The sequence below is a fragment of the Cryptomeria japonica genome, chromosome 6, assembly GCF_030272615.1.
Source record: "Cryptomeria japonica chromosome 6, Sugi_1.0, whole genome shotgun sequence".
Classification (NCBI taxonomy): domain Eukaryota; kingdom Viridiplantae; phylum Streptophyta; class Pinopsida; order Cupressales; family Cupressaceae; genus Cryptomeria; species Cryptomeria japonica.
In genome coordinates, this window is record NC_081410.1 from 50209119 (window position 1) to 50227012 (window position 17894).

A 17894-nucleotide genomic window follows, 5' to 3' on the forward strand; every position below is an offset into this window, starting at 1 on the left:
AGAAGTTGCATAGAATTTCTCGAGATTGTCTACTTTTGAACTTGTCGAGTTGTTATGTACTGCATACACGACTGCCAATAATAGATAAAGTTGATGAATCTCATGGCGTAATGGATGCATTTTCATTTGAACTGCACTTTAAACACTAAGACATTTCTAATTATGAATAAAATTATATATGAACATTAATATATATAAATAAACAATTCTAGATAAATTTCGATCTTTGATCCAAAATCTCCCCTTCTATGTGGTAGAGTCTTCCTAAATTTTAGTTGTATTTTATGGCAAAAATGCTTAATATGCCATACAGCCATCCATTTTAAGCCCTGACAGAAGAACAAGAATTTGTCAAGGTAATCGGTTTTTAAGCCAATAAAACAGTCTTGTTAGCTTATAAATATTTATGCTGCCAAAAAAATAAAAATTAAGGGCTCCAAAAGTGGGACCACTTATGAGACTCTACAAGTTCTTTAATTCTACTCGACCCAAAAAATTTCAACTGGTTTCTTACAATAACAAAATTTACATTCAAATACATTTAGAGAAGCCAAATGAGTATGCCTTTTATGACTTTAACTCATTTTAAATTGTTATACAAATGATAACCACTCTTAACCTATTTGGTTTTTTTTACAGTTTTGAGTCCCCAATTATTGCACTAGCTAAAAGCCATAGCTAACATATCAAATTAATAGATGTGACAAAAACAGGTTAAGGGATCACATTTGCAATCCCGAAAAAACTGAACTTCTGGGAATCACTGCCTCTCTGTTCTTATCCAAACTCGGTTCCGATGAAACAATAATTAGCTCCAAAGATAAGAGGCCTCTCATTCTGCACATTACACTTGAGAAGTTACCGCAGAAAGCAAACATAGGTCTGAAAGGGGCTTCCAACAGCCAGATGTATGCCGGAATATGAAAGCTACTTTCCAGCATTTAAAACAGGCAAACACGTCCATCTTAAGAGAATATTCTGAAATTTAGTGCCTGCTTTAATCTGGCTGAGCTTTTGAATTAAAACGGTTCACTGTCTGCAGATGCCTCTTCAACAATACAAACTCATGGTGGATGCTTTTGAAACGAGCTTCCATCATTGACACTTCTTCCTCTAGATAGTAAACACGTCGTTCTAACCAAGCTGCCACTTCCACACTATTAGACTTTTGCAGACTTTGCCCTGTGTATTCAGGAGGTTTTTGGCTAACTGAAGAAACATATTGAGCAGTTGGATATCTAACCAGCATTATTATGATTGCAATCTGTTTTCCATAAAAAAAGGTCAAAGTAGTGAGCACTGGAGAGAAGAAAAGAGATACCGCTATGTTGCATAGACTATTCCTCAAACATCCATTTAATATTCCCAAAACTATCTAAAACTCAACTTCCAGTGGCACTTACATTTTTGACAAGCTTAAAAATTCTGAAACTAAACAGTATTGCATGAAAACTTTAACTTTAAAGCAAATATGTATTTTAGCATAGAGAGGCAAATCAAACAATATTTTTCAAGATTTCATAGAGTGAAACAAAAGCATAGTTTAAAACAAAAGAATTTCCAAACAATAAGGCATTGTCAACATTATTTAATACCAAAACAGCCATTATCAGATTTAAAAGACACATTTTATAAAGAACACTGCCTAAGCCAGTCATCTCCAAAATCTGGACAATAATTCTTAAAATAACAAATATAAACGAAAATTATGTTCTGTTCAGATAGATGAGATTGGGACACCAGTTGGTAATGGTCTTTAACTTAACAGTGCCCAACAAGTTTTCTGACCAACAAGGAGTGAACTTGCATCATGCAAGCTCTGATTTTTACAGTTTGTAGATAGTATCGTCTGTAAGCTGGATAAGACAGTTGTATTCATTTGATAATATAAATTTAAAACATATTTGTTATCGCTTATGATAGAATCTTGCATTTCATGGTTTTACTTTAATAACGAAGAACATCTAATGCTGAATAAAATATTATTATATTTGTTCTTCAGCATTTTACATTTATTAATCAGTAGCTGGTAAAAATTGATGCAGTATTAACACCATTCATCATCATATGCACAGATGACCAGGTATTTTTTGGTTGAAGAGCAAAAGCTAGGAATTTCTATTTACATACAAAAGTAGCATGCAAACTTGCAAAACAGAGGTGGATTCCGCTGTTCCTGCACTAGAGTGAACATAACTTGATTCCCTAAATCCAAAAGCCTACAAACAAAATTCCATCTGATACTTATGCTACATGTTCAGAAACATCATGTAGCTTACAGATCGATCTCTCTCTCTCTCTCTCTCTCTCTCTCTCTCTCTGGGTTCCCCTCCCTTAAAAGGGAGTTTTGATTTCTTAGACATTCTTAAACCTTTTAACATTGGTCATAAAGGCCTTAATCATACGACCATTGTGATCACAAAGGGTGCATCATATGCCAACTTTCCTTTCGTTTCTTTTGGCTAGAACCATTGAAATTGAGTTCATACAATAGGGGAGATGGAGATCTCTCTTTGGGTTCCCCTCCATAAAAAGGGAGTTTTGATTTCTTGGACAGTCTCAAACCTTTTAACATTGGTCATAAAGGCCTTAATCATACAACCATTGTGATCACAGAGTGCATCATATGCCAACTTTCCTTTCATTTCTTTTGATTAGAACCATCAAAATTGACTTCATAAAGTACTAGAGACGGAGATGTCTAGGTAGTCTAAGGGAGATAGTAAAGTTCAGGAGCCAATTGTTTACAGGAAGATGCATGGCTTGTGGAAGATCATAATGAAGCGTGTTAGAGATAATGAGAAGACTCCTATATTTGTAGACTATCGCATTGAATATGGGTTTGTAATTTAGCGAAGGATTTTTAATGGTTTGAGTTTGTTTTTGAAATTCTTATATTTCATTAGCCATCGATTGTAATTTAGCTAAGGATTCTTATATTTGAAATAGAGTGTAAGTTAATGAGGTCATCCATTGTTACTAACTTACTACTATGATATCAAATCAATGTAAACAGTCCCCATATTTGAGAACAGGGATGTTAAAATTTTTTCTTATCGCTTGCACATAACACACAGATACGGGCTAGTGCATCCATTTTTAAAAAGTTTGCTAGCTGCTGATTTTTCACTTTTCCATGGGGACATCCCCAAGGTCTAGGGGACATCCTGAATGTCTAGAATGTCTCAACAGGGACAAAAAATTCCCTTCCAGTCCTCTTCCATGGCAAATAAAAAGTAGAATGTCCTTGAGGCAATCCCGATTTAGGAAACTTGTAGAGTATGTCTTGCCATCCATACTCATAAACAGTTAACGAGATTTTTAAAGTACATACAAAAGAAATATTTAATATTTAAAATACAAAACCTGACACTAAAAGGGACCCACCAAGGCCCCCTAGCCTAATTCAACCGCTAGATCCTATGCCCATTTCATCTTGCATGTCACGAGGAAAGATCAAGAGAAAATGAAATGAAACAGGTAGAAGAAAGGAAGAGATTTATAGGTCAACGATCATCATTTCTTCAGGTATATTGACTCTTCACCATTTGTTTGCATACTTCAAAAACATGTTTTTAATTTTTGTTTGCTAATAAATTAGATAGCTCAGAGCTATGGGTATTCTGTCCTATTCCATTGTAATCTATGAAAATTTATTGGCAGTTGCTGCTTTTTAAAATAAAATGTCACTTTTAAACTTGCAATGAGTTTTCTTTTTTAAATTTATTTTTGCAATTGCTATGGACAATAAAGCTGCTGCTTTTTTTGTTTGTGGGCTGAAAAGTTTGCTATTTTCATCTTCTTCATCTAGTAAGTGCTTTGTTCCCACTTTCAATGTGCTAAGAGACTATTTTTTTTTGCTTTTTTATGGTATCTTATTGTTTTCATTTTCAGAGCTAAGATGAGGGACTTAAGCATGAGGATGAACACAAAATGGTTGTTGGAAGAGAGTTGAAAATATGCATACACACAATCAACTTGTCTTATTTTATCAACTTTAGGGGAATATCCATACATGCTATATGATTTGTTATGATCCTATTATTTTAGAAGTGTAACCTATATTCTAGCACTCACGCTTCTAATAAATTCTATTCTATGTTGGGTGTTATAACAACTCAACAACCTGACCTATGTGAATATCTTAACCTCCTAACCAAGCTTATAGCTATAGGTTTAATATATTAAATCTATTTACATTAATTAAGCAAACTAACTATAATGCAATTATTTCCATCACTCCCCTCTGCATATAGTCTTGAGACTTGGAGAGAATATAATTTCATATGTGATCTCTGATACCCTGCACAATTCATCGTACTTACAACCAATCAATTGATGAATTTGGACAAACTCAGAATTCATCAAGAAACAACCATGATGCATGAAGCAGGGAACACATTGCAATCCATGCATACACCAAAGTAACTAGGGTCGGACTCAACTATTTGCGCTATGCTTATCCTTAGGAGGAACTACGTCTAACCTATTTGTTGATGTGTTTTTATGCACAATCAAACACAGGATAAAATACAAAGGTATCTTATCCTCTCTTGAACAAAATCTCCCCAAATGCTAAACTATGTGATCAATTGGAAGATTCCAAGGTTCCTAATGTCGGGTCATGACTCGTGGATAAGCACAGTTGGTCATTGTGATTGTTGTTAATCCATAAGATGAGTTAGGTGCATTGCATCTAGACATGCTGATCTGGAACTCCTTGATTTGGTGAGTGGTGAGTAGGATGACACCTCAATTTGCTTGTACTTGTAGACTTGATTCATCATCATGAATGAGTATTGAATAATATCTCTTGATTCTCAACATTATCAAGCTTCAGCGGTGATGATGATGAAGGCGTGTTTCCAAATTATATCATGTTGTTCGCTGATCTTCTAACTTTGATTAACTCTTCTGAAACTATCCTCTTGAATGTCTCAATGCTGAAAGCCATGAAGGTGCAAGGTGTAGATGTTGACTTCCTCTTAGTTTTGAATCTTGATATTGCCTTGGAATGAACCCTTGATGTCACGACTGCTTCTTCACTCATTTGGAATTCTTTCTTTGTGATTCCCTTCACGTTGTTGATTCTTGTATAAGTGAATCCTTCTTGTGTAGTCACCTTCCTTGATACCCTCGTGCTTGCCAATGAAGTTTTCTCCTTGAAGTTGCATGGTGGAGTGGGTATTGCAATCCTCCTTCTCTTATTCTTTCAAGGTGTTGCTTTGCAATTTGCATCATCATCCTCTCACATCTGCAAAACAAAACAAATATGGTATCAAACACACATGATACATAATCTTTACACACCCTCTTAATTTGATATGATCTTTGATTTTTTATTTGGACGATTTTAACCCTGAATCGATGCACCTTATCCAAAGAAAAGGTGGATGACTGAAGTCGCCTTATATCTGCTCCAGTTCACTGCACCAATGATAAAATTCGCTGCCCTTATTAACAAATTCTCCTTCCTTGTTATTGAATTCGCTGCTCTACTTTTGTAGAGAAGAAATTTGCTTTGAAATGATGATTGAAATGAACATTTGAATGCCCTTTTATAGGCGTCTAAGGGAAAGGGTGTGTCTTTTCCTTGGTAGGCCAATTTCATAAAGTTTTGCACAAAGATCATAATTGTTTATAGAGCCGACTTGATAATGTTTAAACCTTTCCCATTTGAATTTAAAACCTTGGCGCCAAAACAAATACTTGTTCAATCATACCTTTCAATTAGCAAAAGAGGAAATTTGCTTCAATGTTTAGGCAAAGGAAGTGAACTTCGCTCCAATTGAGGAGCTAAGGAAGTCACTCCAAAAATTCGCTCCAAAGTGGGGGCAATGGAAGTGCATTCAAAAAAAGTTTGCTCCAAAATTAAAGCAATAAAAGTTCGCTCCATGACTAAGGCAATGGAAATTCGCTCCAAAGTGGGAGCAATGGAAGTACATTTTGCTTCAAAGCATGAGCAAAGGAAATCGCTTCAAGGCAAGAGCAAAGGAAGTTCGCTCCAAATTGGGAGCAATGGAAATCAAATTCGCTCCTAAGAAAGAGCAAAGGAAGTCAATTTCGCTCCGATTGAGGAACAATGGAAGTGTAGTTCACTCCAATCAAGGAGTAATAGAAGTGCACTAAATTTGCCACTTAGCTGGGTTTCATCAATTTGCCCTCTTTTCATCAACTTATGTCTTGGGGTTTTGCTCTCCATGTGTGTAGATGTGTCAGATTACCTTCAAGGAAAGCCTTAGAAGCAATTTCGCTCTCATGGAGGAGCAAAGGAAGTGCAATTCGCTCCTTTTGAGGAGCAATGGAAGTGCAGTTTGCTCCAATTGAGGAGCAAAGGAAGTGACTTAAAATCACCACCTCCATCTGTTCCTTATCAAAATCGTGATGAATTTGACCCCTTCAATGATCAAAACGAGGTTGTATTAGTTGAAGTTCATCAAATCACCCCTAAGTATGCAAAGGAAGACAAATTCGCTCCTAAGGAGCAAAGGAAGTCAATTTCGCTCCTAAGAAGGAGCAAAGGAAGTGACCTCATACTTAGTCAAATTCAAGGTTGCTGCTTGAGAATTGAGTTCATTGCCTCGTTGCCAATCGGACGTCTATAGCCTCGTTTTAGTTTTTGGGTTGATGGAAGCATAAGAATATTATTATATTTATGATTATCAATGTGTTGTTTTTTGAGAGTTTATCTTCTCGCTGACCGTATACTTTGAATGCCTTAGAATAACACTCCAAAGCTATAAAACTTGAATGCCTTGAGAGTTTTTCTAGATCTTGCTATTACTTGTTGGTTTACCATTCATATTTTGGAGAAGATTAACATTATGAACAAGTTGCACCCTTGAGGTAAAAAGTGCAGTATTTTATCATGTCCCCTTTTGTTCAAAATTGGATTTTCGCAAACATTTTAAAATATCCTTGCTAGAGATTTTTACTAATAACAAGTATAAACAAACAACCAAACTAAGAGATAATTCATCCCATGAAATTTTCACAAAATTACAGGTAGATCGATGAAGTATTGGTTAACTTGCAACAAGGGTGTTGCAAGGTGTGCGCCCTTGGTCTCCTTGTGCTGTGAAGCGCAATGCTCGGGTTTGTGACATGGCTTAACTACCTCCTGTGGATTCTATAAGTCTAGTGGTTGTATCGAGCATTAACAAGTCAATCTTTTGGTGCAACGGCAACCGCACTTGTAACAAGTGGTATCAGATCTTGGTCACAGGTTCAAACCCCTCGCTTTCGCTTGGGGGGGGATTGTTGCAAGGTGTGCACCCTTGGTCTCCTTGTGCTGTGCAACATAGCGCTCGGGTTTGTGACATGGCTTAACCGCCTCCTGTGGATTCTATAAGTCTAGTGGTTGTATCGGGCATTAACAAGTCAATCTTTTGGTGCAACGGCAACCGCACTTGTAACAAAGGGTTCTTAATTCCAAGACTATCAAACAAAGCTTCAACTAGAGACAGCATTAAATATCAAATATTGAACACAAGGTGTACCAAACATTGCATCAAGATCAAGTTACAATCTTTGACAAAGGCTAATATGAACCGGACGCTGAAAATGGCTTTCACTATTTGATCTGCTCTTGTTGATGATGGCTGGTCTGAATTAGCAGCAATGATAACCTTTGTATTGAGCGTTGTAGGTCTTTCTACCAGGCTGAGGCAGTGATACCAATCAAACTGTTTAAGTTGCTTCTAACTGCCAAAATGAACAGCTTCAGCTCTAGAGATAGAACCCTTGAATAGATTTATTGCTTCCAGAATGGATCAGACTGCTGTTGCAGAACTGTGGCTACGTCCGAAACTGCTGATAACAGGGGTTTCGTCCTGCTTGAATACCAAATTGTAGAGAACTCATAAATCGATGAAAGAAGTTAATAATGAATGAATTCTTTGGTGAATCGACCCCTTAATAATAACTCCATCCACTCCAAAAAGCCATCGATGCCTCTAGAATTCTCATCATGGGTGACTTAGGTACAATATCCAACATAATTAATAATTACCCCACCATGATATAATCACCTAGAAGAAATAACGTTGTAACTTAAAATGGCCCCCTTATTAGTCTTAATGAATAATTAAATAAGTTGCATTAAAACTTTAGCTTTTTGGCCTCATTTTAATTATTCACTCGTTCCCTTATTATTCATTGAATTTTCTAGCCTCAAGGAATGGGAAAGGCTAGATATTTCTTCTTTGCTTAGCCATCACTTGGAAGGGGACATTACACATTTACCCATTTTGTTCTCTTGTGGGTTAATTGGGCAAGCATAGGAAGATTAATTGATATAATATTTAATATTGTTCAACTATTTCCAATTTTAGGACAATTAAATATTAAATTAATTACTTGAAGGGTCATTTAAGGCATTGGATTTTGTACTATAATGGCAAGTTTGAAATATTTCTAATTAATGACTTTCCCACCAAGAGGAGAGTGGAAATTGAGATATTTCTAATCAATGATTTTCCCACCAAGAGCGAATTTGGCAAGCAAGAGTGGAGTTATATTTTGTAATATTTCTAATTAATGATTTTCCCACGAAATTGGCCAAGGACAAGATAAATAGAAAGCATATTTGGGGGGATTCATCTTTACGATATTTCTAAAATTTTCATCATGAACTTCATGTTCTGCAATATTCTTCAGTGGACAAAAACCCATTGGAGATAGGGGTCTAGAATGTCTGTTTTTATCAACATTTTTATTAGTTACAGTTTAGAATTTAGTCAAACTTTATAGTTAATTTCCATGAACATCAGTCATAGTATGGTTTGCACTTGCATTGAGACTTTATTTGAGCACCATTTATATGTGTTGATGATGACTCTAATATATATATATGCTTATAAATGTGTGCATGATGTGATGAGAATGGTTAGTTGCAATGATTTTTGATGTTGTGTGTGATAACTTGTTTTGCAGCATCCTTTCATGGCCAAAACTATCTGTTCCTGTAGCCACTCATTGTCTCAATTCCTGAAGCTATTGCAGAATGAATGTTGATTTGGTCAGCAACAATTCAAACAGATTAAATTGTCTAAGGGCAACACTTCCACGTGGATTCTTTCTGTTATGAATTCAATTGCCTGATTATGCACTAATAGGAAGTTTGTTGAATCTATGTAATGGATAATTATGTAGCTGAGAGGTTATTAAGAGTTGTAGTCCTAGTAGGACTCTTGCTTAGTTTATGCTCTTTTAATTGTTGTTAATAAATCTCTCCCTATATACTAGGATCGAGCTATAATTAGTTAGAGACTTAGTCACAAGCAAGATAGTATAAATAAGATAGTGCTCTAACCTATGTTCATGAAATGCGATGATTTTATTAAAAGAATTCATATGTACATTGTCATGTCCCCTTTTTAGCTCTGTCTAGCAGAGACATGTGAGTCAGCTTATTATGGGGTCTTGTAGGCTGACAGTGATGGATAGAGACTCAGTGTGGTTATACAGTGTTTGGGACTTGGTGTTCTGGCAATAGTTGATTAGTTTGGAGCAATTCCTTATTTTTAGGAGGTAGTTCCTACGTTTATGGAGGATATCCCTACTATTTAGGAGGTTATGATCATACCCAGGGTTGGGTCTCCTTGAGATTATTCCTTGGGTTCAGTTTCAGAGGATTTGGGTTTGTTTCCTAGTTTCTAGGAGCATCCCTAGATTTTTGGGATGAGATTGCCAGTGGATCCTTGATTTCCGACTTCAGTCACAGACAGGTGGCAGGTTGACCTTCTGGTTTGTGGTGTCATTTGAGCATTTTGCAGCTATTTGGGTTATATTTTTAATATTTCCTAAGTTAGCGTTTATTATTTAAATAAGGCTATGTTTATAGCCATTTTGGTATAATAAGGGGTTTTTGGCCTCATCTGGATGCGTATCCCTTGGTGTAATAGCTCGTTGGAAAGGTCTTGGACTTTTCTAAATATTTCTCTTTTGACTCAGATCCTTTCGGTGAACGGATTTCTTTATATTTGAAAAAGGGTCGTTTTTCTATGCACTTGGCAACTTAAAATGAGAAATATAACATTTTAACCCTAAACGCCACATTGAGTCACTTTTAGGGTTCGAGCTAAGTGGGAAGGTGTTATAAGGAAGTTGAGACCTAATTCTTGGTATCTTTTACACATTTTCATCTTTGATTTGGAGAATTTGCTCTGGAGAGCGATTCAACATCTGGGACGAAAACCCTAGGGTCTTGCCTGTCTGGGATGTAGCCCCCAGCACAGTGGTTATTGGTTCTAGCATTCAATTTCAGTGCCTTGGAGTTGGTATGACATCTTTCTGGAGGATTCAGTGGACAAAGTTAGGGTTCAACGTGGAGGTTGGGGTTTCCAGCTTGGCATCACCTAACAGCCGTACCGCTGTACCTTGCAGCCATTTCTCTTCCCACGTGTAGCTATGTAAGAGCGTTGGACATTTGCAGCAGCTTCATTCTTGATTGCAGTATTCACTCTTTATCCAGGTTGGAATCATTGTTATTGTGATCTTCCTGGAATAGTTTGGAATCACTATCTGGATAATTATTTGATTTAAATAATCAGAAATCTGCTTGGTACGATTCTGATTTGGCTGTGTATGAACATTTATTTCCAGTACTCTTTTCATGTACTTGTTCTTCAATTATTACTTGCTGAAAAACTATCAAAAACACAAAAATAAACAAACCTTCTGCAACTTCTGTCTATTCTCTAAAACCATTAAAGGAAACACAGGAAAATATAGTTTATTACTTTAAAAACTACAGCAGATCAGCAAGGGGATCCATCAGGGATCTTTCATACATATAGCATTCATGAAGACGATGTTTCTATTACGAAACAATCATAAACTGAAAAAAATTAGAAACTACCTACTATGTACAATAGTTTACATAATTGACCATTAAATAAATATAAAAGATATTATTCTAATACCCTCTCTTAATGGTCAATCTATCAACTACACCAAGTTGTCCCCTAGATTTTCCGGGCTCAGAGACTTGGTGAGGATATCTGTTGTCTGATCTGTTGTTGGAACATATAGCAACCGAACTGATCCGTCTTCAACCAACTTCTGAATGAAGTGACAATGAAGTTCAACACGCTTGGTTCTTTCGTGGAAGACCCGATTTTTGGCTAGTTTGAGCACCCCTTGATTGTCACAGTAAAGGGGAGTAGGGCCTGCTTGAGACATTTGCATGTTTGAAAGCATCTGTTGAAGCCAAACTGCCTTAATTGTTCCTCGATACTCAACTTCTGTCGAGGAAAGAGCCACCGCCTGCTGCTTCTTGCTAGTCCATGTGACTGCATCGGATCCCAAACTAAAAACAAACCCAAATGTTGATTTTCTGTCATCAACGAAACCTGCCCAATTTGAGTCTGTATAATCAGAGAGTCTAGGAACCTGACTTTTGCTGTACAAGAGTCCAAAATTAGAAGTGCCCTTCACATAACGCAGCACACGCTTCGTTGCTATCCAATGATCAACCTTTGGAGCTGTCGTGAAGCGTGAAATGTAGCTCACTACAAAACTGAGATTAGGCCTAGTAGCAGTAAGGTAGAAGAGACTGCCCACTAGTTGCCTGAATGCTGATTCATTCACCATAGGTGAATCAGATCTGGTTGTCACCTTTAGCCCTTTCTCAATAGGTGTGGATGCAGGTTTGCAATCTTGCATCGAAACTTGTTCAGCAAATTGCAAGCATAATTTGACTGAGATATGAAGATATTACCCTCAGTCGACCAAACTTCAACACCTAAGCAATAGTGTAGAAGTCACAAGTCTGTCGTGTCTGTATGATTTGATTGATCAAAAGTGTCGAACTACTAGTGATAATGAGATCATCAACATACACAACAAGAATAAGAATATCATCACTAGTGTTTTTGACATACAAATTCGAATTGGATGGACTCCTCTAAAAGCCATTATCTGTGAGATACTTGTCAATCTTGATGTACCAAGCCCGAGGAGCCTGTTTCAGGCCATAGAGTGCTTTCACTAGTCTGCACACTTGGTGTTCTTTTCTAGCAACCTTAAACCCTGGAGGTTGCGTCATGTAGACCTCTTCCTACAACTCACTGTTGAGGAATGCACTCTTAAAATCCATCTGATGGACTTTCCAACCAAACTGAGCTGCTAAGGCAAGGACAAGCCGAATGGTACTCATCTTGGTTGTAGGAGCAAAAGTCTCCTCATAGTCAATGTCTTCCTTCTGTGAGAAACCTCGAGCAATGAGACGAGCTTTGTACTTGTCAAGAGTTCCGTCAACTTTGTACTTAACTTTATACACCCATTTGCAGCTAATGGGATTCTTCCAAAAACCCCGGTGTTCAGCTTCCATAGCCTTTTCCCACTCAGGAATCCCTTTAGCCTCAGAATATGTTTGAGGTTCAAAAACACTATGAATGTTGGCCATGAGAGCATAGTTAACTATATTTTGCTGCTTGCTCTTATTTCTAGAAGATCTACCCTCAATGAGTTCATCGGGATGAAGATCACTAATGGTCTTAGCCCACCATTTAGGCCAGAGAGTAGAAGTGTCAACATCAGATGTAAGAGGAATAATTGGAACTGGAGGTGGAATAGGATTTGGAACATGTGGAAGATTAGCATCATCTTGAGGAAATTCAGGTAGTGCATCATCAAATTCAGAATCTGCATCATCCCTCCCATCAGGTGAACCAAATGGAAGACAAACACCTAAATAATAAGCCTTCAAAGGCTGATCCTAAGAATTCTGCTTAGACGAGGAAAGTTGAAAAGGTTCTCATTCTTCATCAAAGACAACATCACGACTGAAGATAAGACAATAAGTATCTACATCAATCAATTGGTAAGCCTTGTGGTTGTCATTGAACCCTGTAATCATAAGTTTTCGACTCTTGGAATCCAACTTGGAGCATTTGGCATCTAGAATGCATTCATATGCTAAAGAGCCAAAGACTTTTTGATGACTGATCTTGGGTTTGCGACCAATCCAAGCTTCCTTAGGAGTCTTACCCTTAACAACCTATGTGGGAGACCGATTCAGGACATAGACTGCAATGTAGATTGCTTCTGCCCAATATTTCTTAGGAACATTCTTGTGTTCCAACATTCTACAATGTCGGTCTGCTAAGGCATGTACAGTGTGGTTAATAGGTGTTTGATGCCATGTGTATCACAAAAGTTGGAGAAAGTAGTAGAACAAAGCACCCCCCCATTATTTGACCTAAGAGTGACTATGGGACAGCCAGACTCTTTCTACTAAGGCCTTAAACTTCTGAAATACAGTAAACAAATCTAATTTTTGTCTACGGAAGTACACCCACATTTTACGACTACAATCAGAAAAAAAAAGCAAGAAATACCTGGAACTAGTAATAGAAGGTGTATTCATTGGACCACATGCATCAGTGTGAACCAATTGCAATACCTTTGAGGCTCGCCATGAGTCACCATCCTCAAATGGTGTTCTGTGTTGCTTCCCAACCTGACAAGCTCCACAAACTCATTGATTCCGAGTCTGGATCTTAGGTAGGCCAAGTACAAGATCCTCCCGAACAAGCTGAGCAAAGTAATGAATGTTTAGGTGGCCATACCGTTGGTGCCAGAGATTGCTGATTGAGGATGATTTAGCTGCAAAGGCATGCTCAATAGAATCACCCGTATCTACAAGTCTGTATAGAGCATGATCCTCGATACCAACAACCAAAGTAGTGCAAGATGCACGATCAACAATCGAACACTTGTGTGAATTGAAAACTGCATCAAGTTGAGGAGAGTGCCGCATAATTTGGCTCATTGAGAGAAGGTTCAGTTCCATGCCAGGAACATAGTATACATTGAGGAAAATGAGATTCCTCCCACTAGACTGCATCTGAACATTGCCCTTGTTGACAACAGTATACTCTTCACCTCCTCCAAAAATGACTGAATTGGTGAAAGGTGAGTAGTCTATGAACTAATCATGTCGATAAGAGAAGTGTCAAGAGGCACCGAAGTCTATGTACCGAGCAAAAGATTTCACATGATTTGCAGGACACTTTGCCATGAAAGCATAGAATGCAGATTCTTTCTGCTCGGAGTGCTCTACGACATTGGCCTTAGGTTGAGACCCTCCCTGCTTTCGCTGTTCGGAAGCTATCCGATTCCGACAATCCTTGATCAAGTGACCATATTTGTGACAATAGCTACACTACCCTTTCTTCTTCTTCAAGCTATTTTGAGTTGGATTGGGGCCTTTCTGCTGAGATAATCGAGCTTTGCTTTATCCTTGTGATAGGATTTGATTGCGAAGGCATGCTCGATGGAGGACGAAGTGGCACTGCTACCAAACTATTGTTTCCAATGGTCCTACTACAGAAGTTTGGTGCACAACTTTGAAAATTTCAAATCAACATTCGTTGAAGTAATCTTGAGAGTTTCTATGAAGTGTTCATAGGATTTAGGTAGACTTTTCAAGGTTATAACTATCATATCCCCTTCATGTTTCTGCCAATCGCTTCCAGCTGATCCCGAATGCCCTTAATCTTTGTCTGCTGCTCCTATAAGGACATACGCTCATCCATCATGATAAAAAATAGTTGGTTCTTCAGGAAGAAAGCACAACTTTTATTTGATGTCTCATGGAGATCCTTCAAAATGGTCCAGATCTCTGCAACTGTCTTGCTAGATGGGACTTGTGGCAGCTGATTATCAGTAACTGAAAGCTTGATAAGCATGACCACTTCCCGGTTGCGCTTGTCAAACTTATCCTGATCTTGTCCAGCTATGGTAGGACAAGTCTCTTTACCCAAAATGAGATCATCAAGATGGTGGTATTCAAAGATGGTCATCATCTGTTGCTTCCATGTGTTATAATTTTTGCCGTTGAATGACGCCATTGTGCACACTTCGCAAGACACAAATCGAGAATTTTTGAAAAGTTGAAGAACTGATTGTAGAAACAGAGGCAAAATCAAATAAAAACTTCAAAAAATACCAAGTATGATTGGCACAAATCCCAAGGCATGGATGTTTGCAAACCCCAAAAACTCTAATGACGACCCAAAAAACTTCACAAAAAACCCAGAAAGAATCTGTAGTTTAAAAAAATATTCCGACCAAAACTGGAGGATTTATGGCAAAACCCTAGTCGACGGAAGGAAAACCCTAGGTCGTATCAGAATGTAGACGCAATTGTTGCAAAAAATGGCAGAAAATAATTAATTTGCAACAAAAATTTAAAAACCCATGGCGGCACAAAAATCGTGTGCAGGAAGCAGAAAACAAATGACGTTAAAAAATTCACCAAACACACAAAGGTGGGCCTTTGCATCGAGTAGAAGGTGTTTCAAAACATGGGTCGTCTAGAGTAGACGCGGCCAAAAAAAATCCCGTCACTAAAATACGTCTTGTCGTCGTCACAAGAAGATGTAGAAGAATTTCCGTCGCGGGAAAAGAAATCTACCACAAACGTGAACAATCACGAACATAGGAAATGGTGTCGCGGAAAAACCACATTGGATGCAACACAGAGAAGTGGTGAGTCAAGCGGAAAATAATTTTGCCGGTAAAAAATGCGACGCTATTTAAAATTGTGCAGAGTTTGCATGAGGTCGTGGCAAACAACAAAAAATTCTGCTGAAGAAAAATCGTGGTTTTGAAAGTCACACGGGGCACAAAAAAATATACAAGTAACCCAGGACACGACGGAAAAAGAACGAACACCACTAGAAAAAGATCCCGCCAAAAACTTGCAAAAATTATTTTTCGAAAATCTGTGCTAAGAAAAACGATTTTCAAAAAGAAAAACGGAATTTTATATATGTGGCTCTGATACCATGTTCATGAAATGAAATGTTTTTATTAAAAGAATTCATATATACATATAGCATTTATGAAGATGATGTTTCTTTTAAGAAACAATTGTAAATTGAAGAAAAACTGAACCTACCATGTACAATAGTTTACATAATTGACCATTAAATAAATATAAAATATATTATTCTAATAACCTAAAAAGGTTAATGAGTTATTGCCCTTATGCTGATAGTTATTCTTTCTTCGACAAGAAAGTTATGACCAATAGATATGATGCATTTCTCAGTTGAAGTATAATCTTGTGAACCAGTTATCAGGTACATACCCAAGGGGGCCCACTTGAGGTACAGTACCGTTGTTAGTATAGTTTAGATTTGGTTTTGTTTCTTCCATTAGAGAAGTTTCTGAATTATGTTAGAATAGTTGTTAACTATTTATTTTCTTGCAGCAGCCATAGAAGTGTAGAACATAGTTGAAGTAGTAATTTGATTCTTGTTTATTGTTTACAGTTAGTTGTTGTTGTTGAAATGTCATTGATGTCTTGGAGCAGCATGATTATTTATAATCAGATTATAGGATACAAATTGATGACCATGTGTGAAAATCTGATGTTAATATAACGCCGTACAAGATAAGATATTAATATGTTAGATACTGAATTATTAATTCAATGCCACAAAATGCCACGACGTTATTAATAATCAACATATACAAAAGCCACGATTTGGTTAAATAAAAAGCCATTATTTGTTAAATAAACAAATCAATTAGTTTTCGAAAGGCATGAGTTGAGGAAGAGACCCAGTTCTTGGAAGAATCATGTCCAAAATAACAAGATAATAAAATACGATTAGTAAGTGACAAATATGATGTTAAAAAGTTGTGATTAGAGGTGGCAGTTATAATTTGTTTATTAAAGAAACAAAAGGACATGTCAGTTCAATGAGACATTCGTTAGCACTGAAAGGTATATATATATAATTTTGTAATGAAATGAAAGGAGTGTTGGAGATATATGGGCTGAAAGTATACCTACAGTTGGAGCAAATTATTTTGTGGTTGATATACCACGATCAGACTTTTTGTCTGAATTACATCAGATTAATGATAAGATAAAGGCTGCATAAAAAGAGGAAACACTTTTCTCTGATTTTTATCAGACTGAAGTAAAAGATAAAACTTTGATTTAGTGATTGATGAGAAGTATGTTATGAAGAATTTCTGAGTATATTGTCCCTATTTTGGACAGAATTAAGATAGGAAGGCAGATTTATGAGCAGACCTGTAGCCTACATGAAGGCAAAAATATGATCAGAACTGTAGCATACAAAGAGGCAGATTTATGATTGGAACTGTAGCATAGCTGAAGGCAAATTGGAGTGGAAACTATATCAGTTTGATAAAGAAATGAATGAGAGGTTGGTGCCTCTAGTGACTTGGTGCTTACAAAGTGAATGAAGGGTTGGTGCCTCTATCGATTGTAATCATCCTATATATACTTATATATATAATATTATGTTTAGAGGTTTTGTATCAACTGTGTATGTTTGTGTTATTTGGTTTTATATTGTTGAAATTGAATTCAGAAAAAAGGTGTATTATACTGATTCACCCTCCCCCCCTCTCAGTATAACTGTGGGACCAACAATTGGTATCAGAGCAGGCCTTTCAAACTAGTCTAACCAACTAAAGGAAGATCATGGCCAAATATAATGGACTCTCTTCAAGTAAAGCTCCATTGTTTGATGGAACTAATTATGCATTTTGGAGTTTGAGAATGGAAACCTTCATAAGCTCCTTAGGGTATGATGTTTGGCAAGCAGTGGTGAATGGATATAAAGCTCCAAATCCCCCACTAGATGCAGCAAGGAAGAAAGCATATGAGAACAATGCAAAAGCAAAAAATGCAATTTTGTGTGGGCTAAGTGAACCGAAACTTGTAAAAGTAATGCACCGTGAATCAGCAAAGGATGTTTTGGATAAGTTGAAAAACATTTATGAAGGAGACACTAAGGTGAAAAAGGTTAAACTCCAAAGCCATAGAAGAGAATTTGAAAGCTTCAAAATGATGGATGAGGAGAATATTGTAGCATTCTTTCTTCAATTAAGTTGATGAA

The 17894-nt window shown here is 37.0% G+C and overlaps 1 protein-coding gene across 3 annotated transcripts in view; it reads right to left on the reverse strand.

Annotated features, from left to right (window-relative positions):
- Window positions 1-486: 486 nt before the first annotated feature.
- The window catches only part of LOC131079419 (protein VASCULAR ASSOCIATED DEATH 1, chloroplastic), a 179452-nt gene continuing 162044 nt past the window's right edge, over window positions 487-17894 (reverse strand). For all 3 annotated transcript variants that reach the window (XM_058017360.2, XM_058017361.2, XM_058017359.2), the window contains exon 18: window positions 487-1264. In XM_058017360.2, coding sequence (XP_057873343.1) covers window positions 998-1264 — 267 coding nt within the window. In that variant the 3' untranslated portion in view covers window positions 487-997. The remainder of the gene's footprint in view (window positions 1265-17894) is intronic.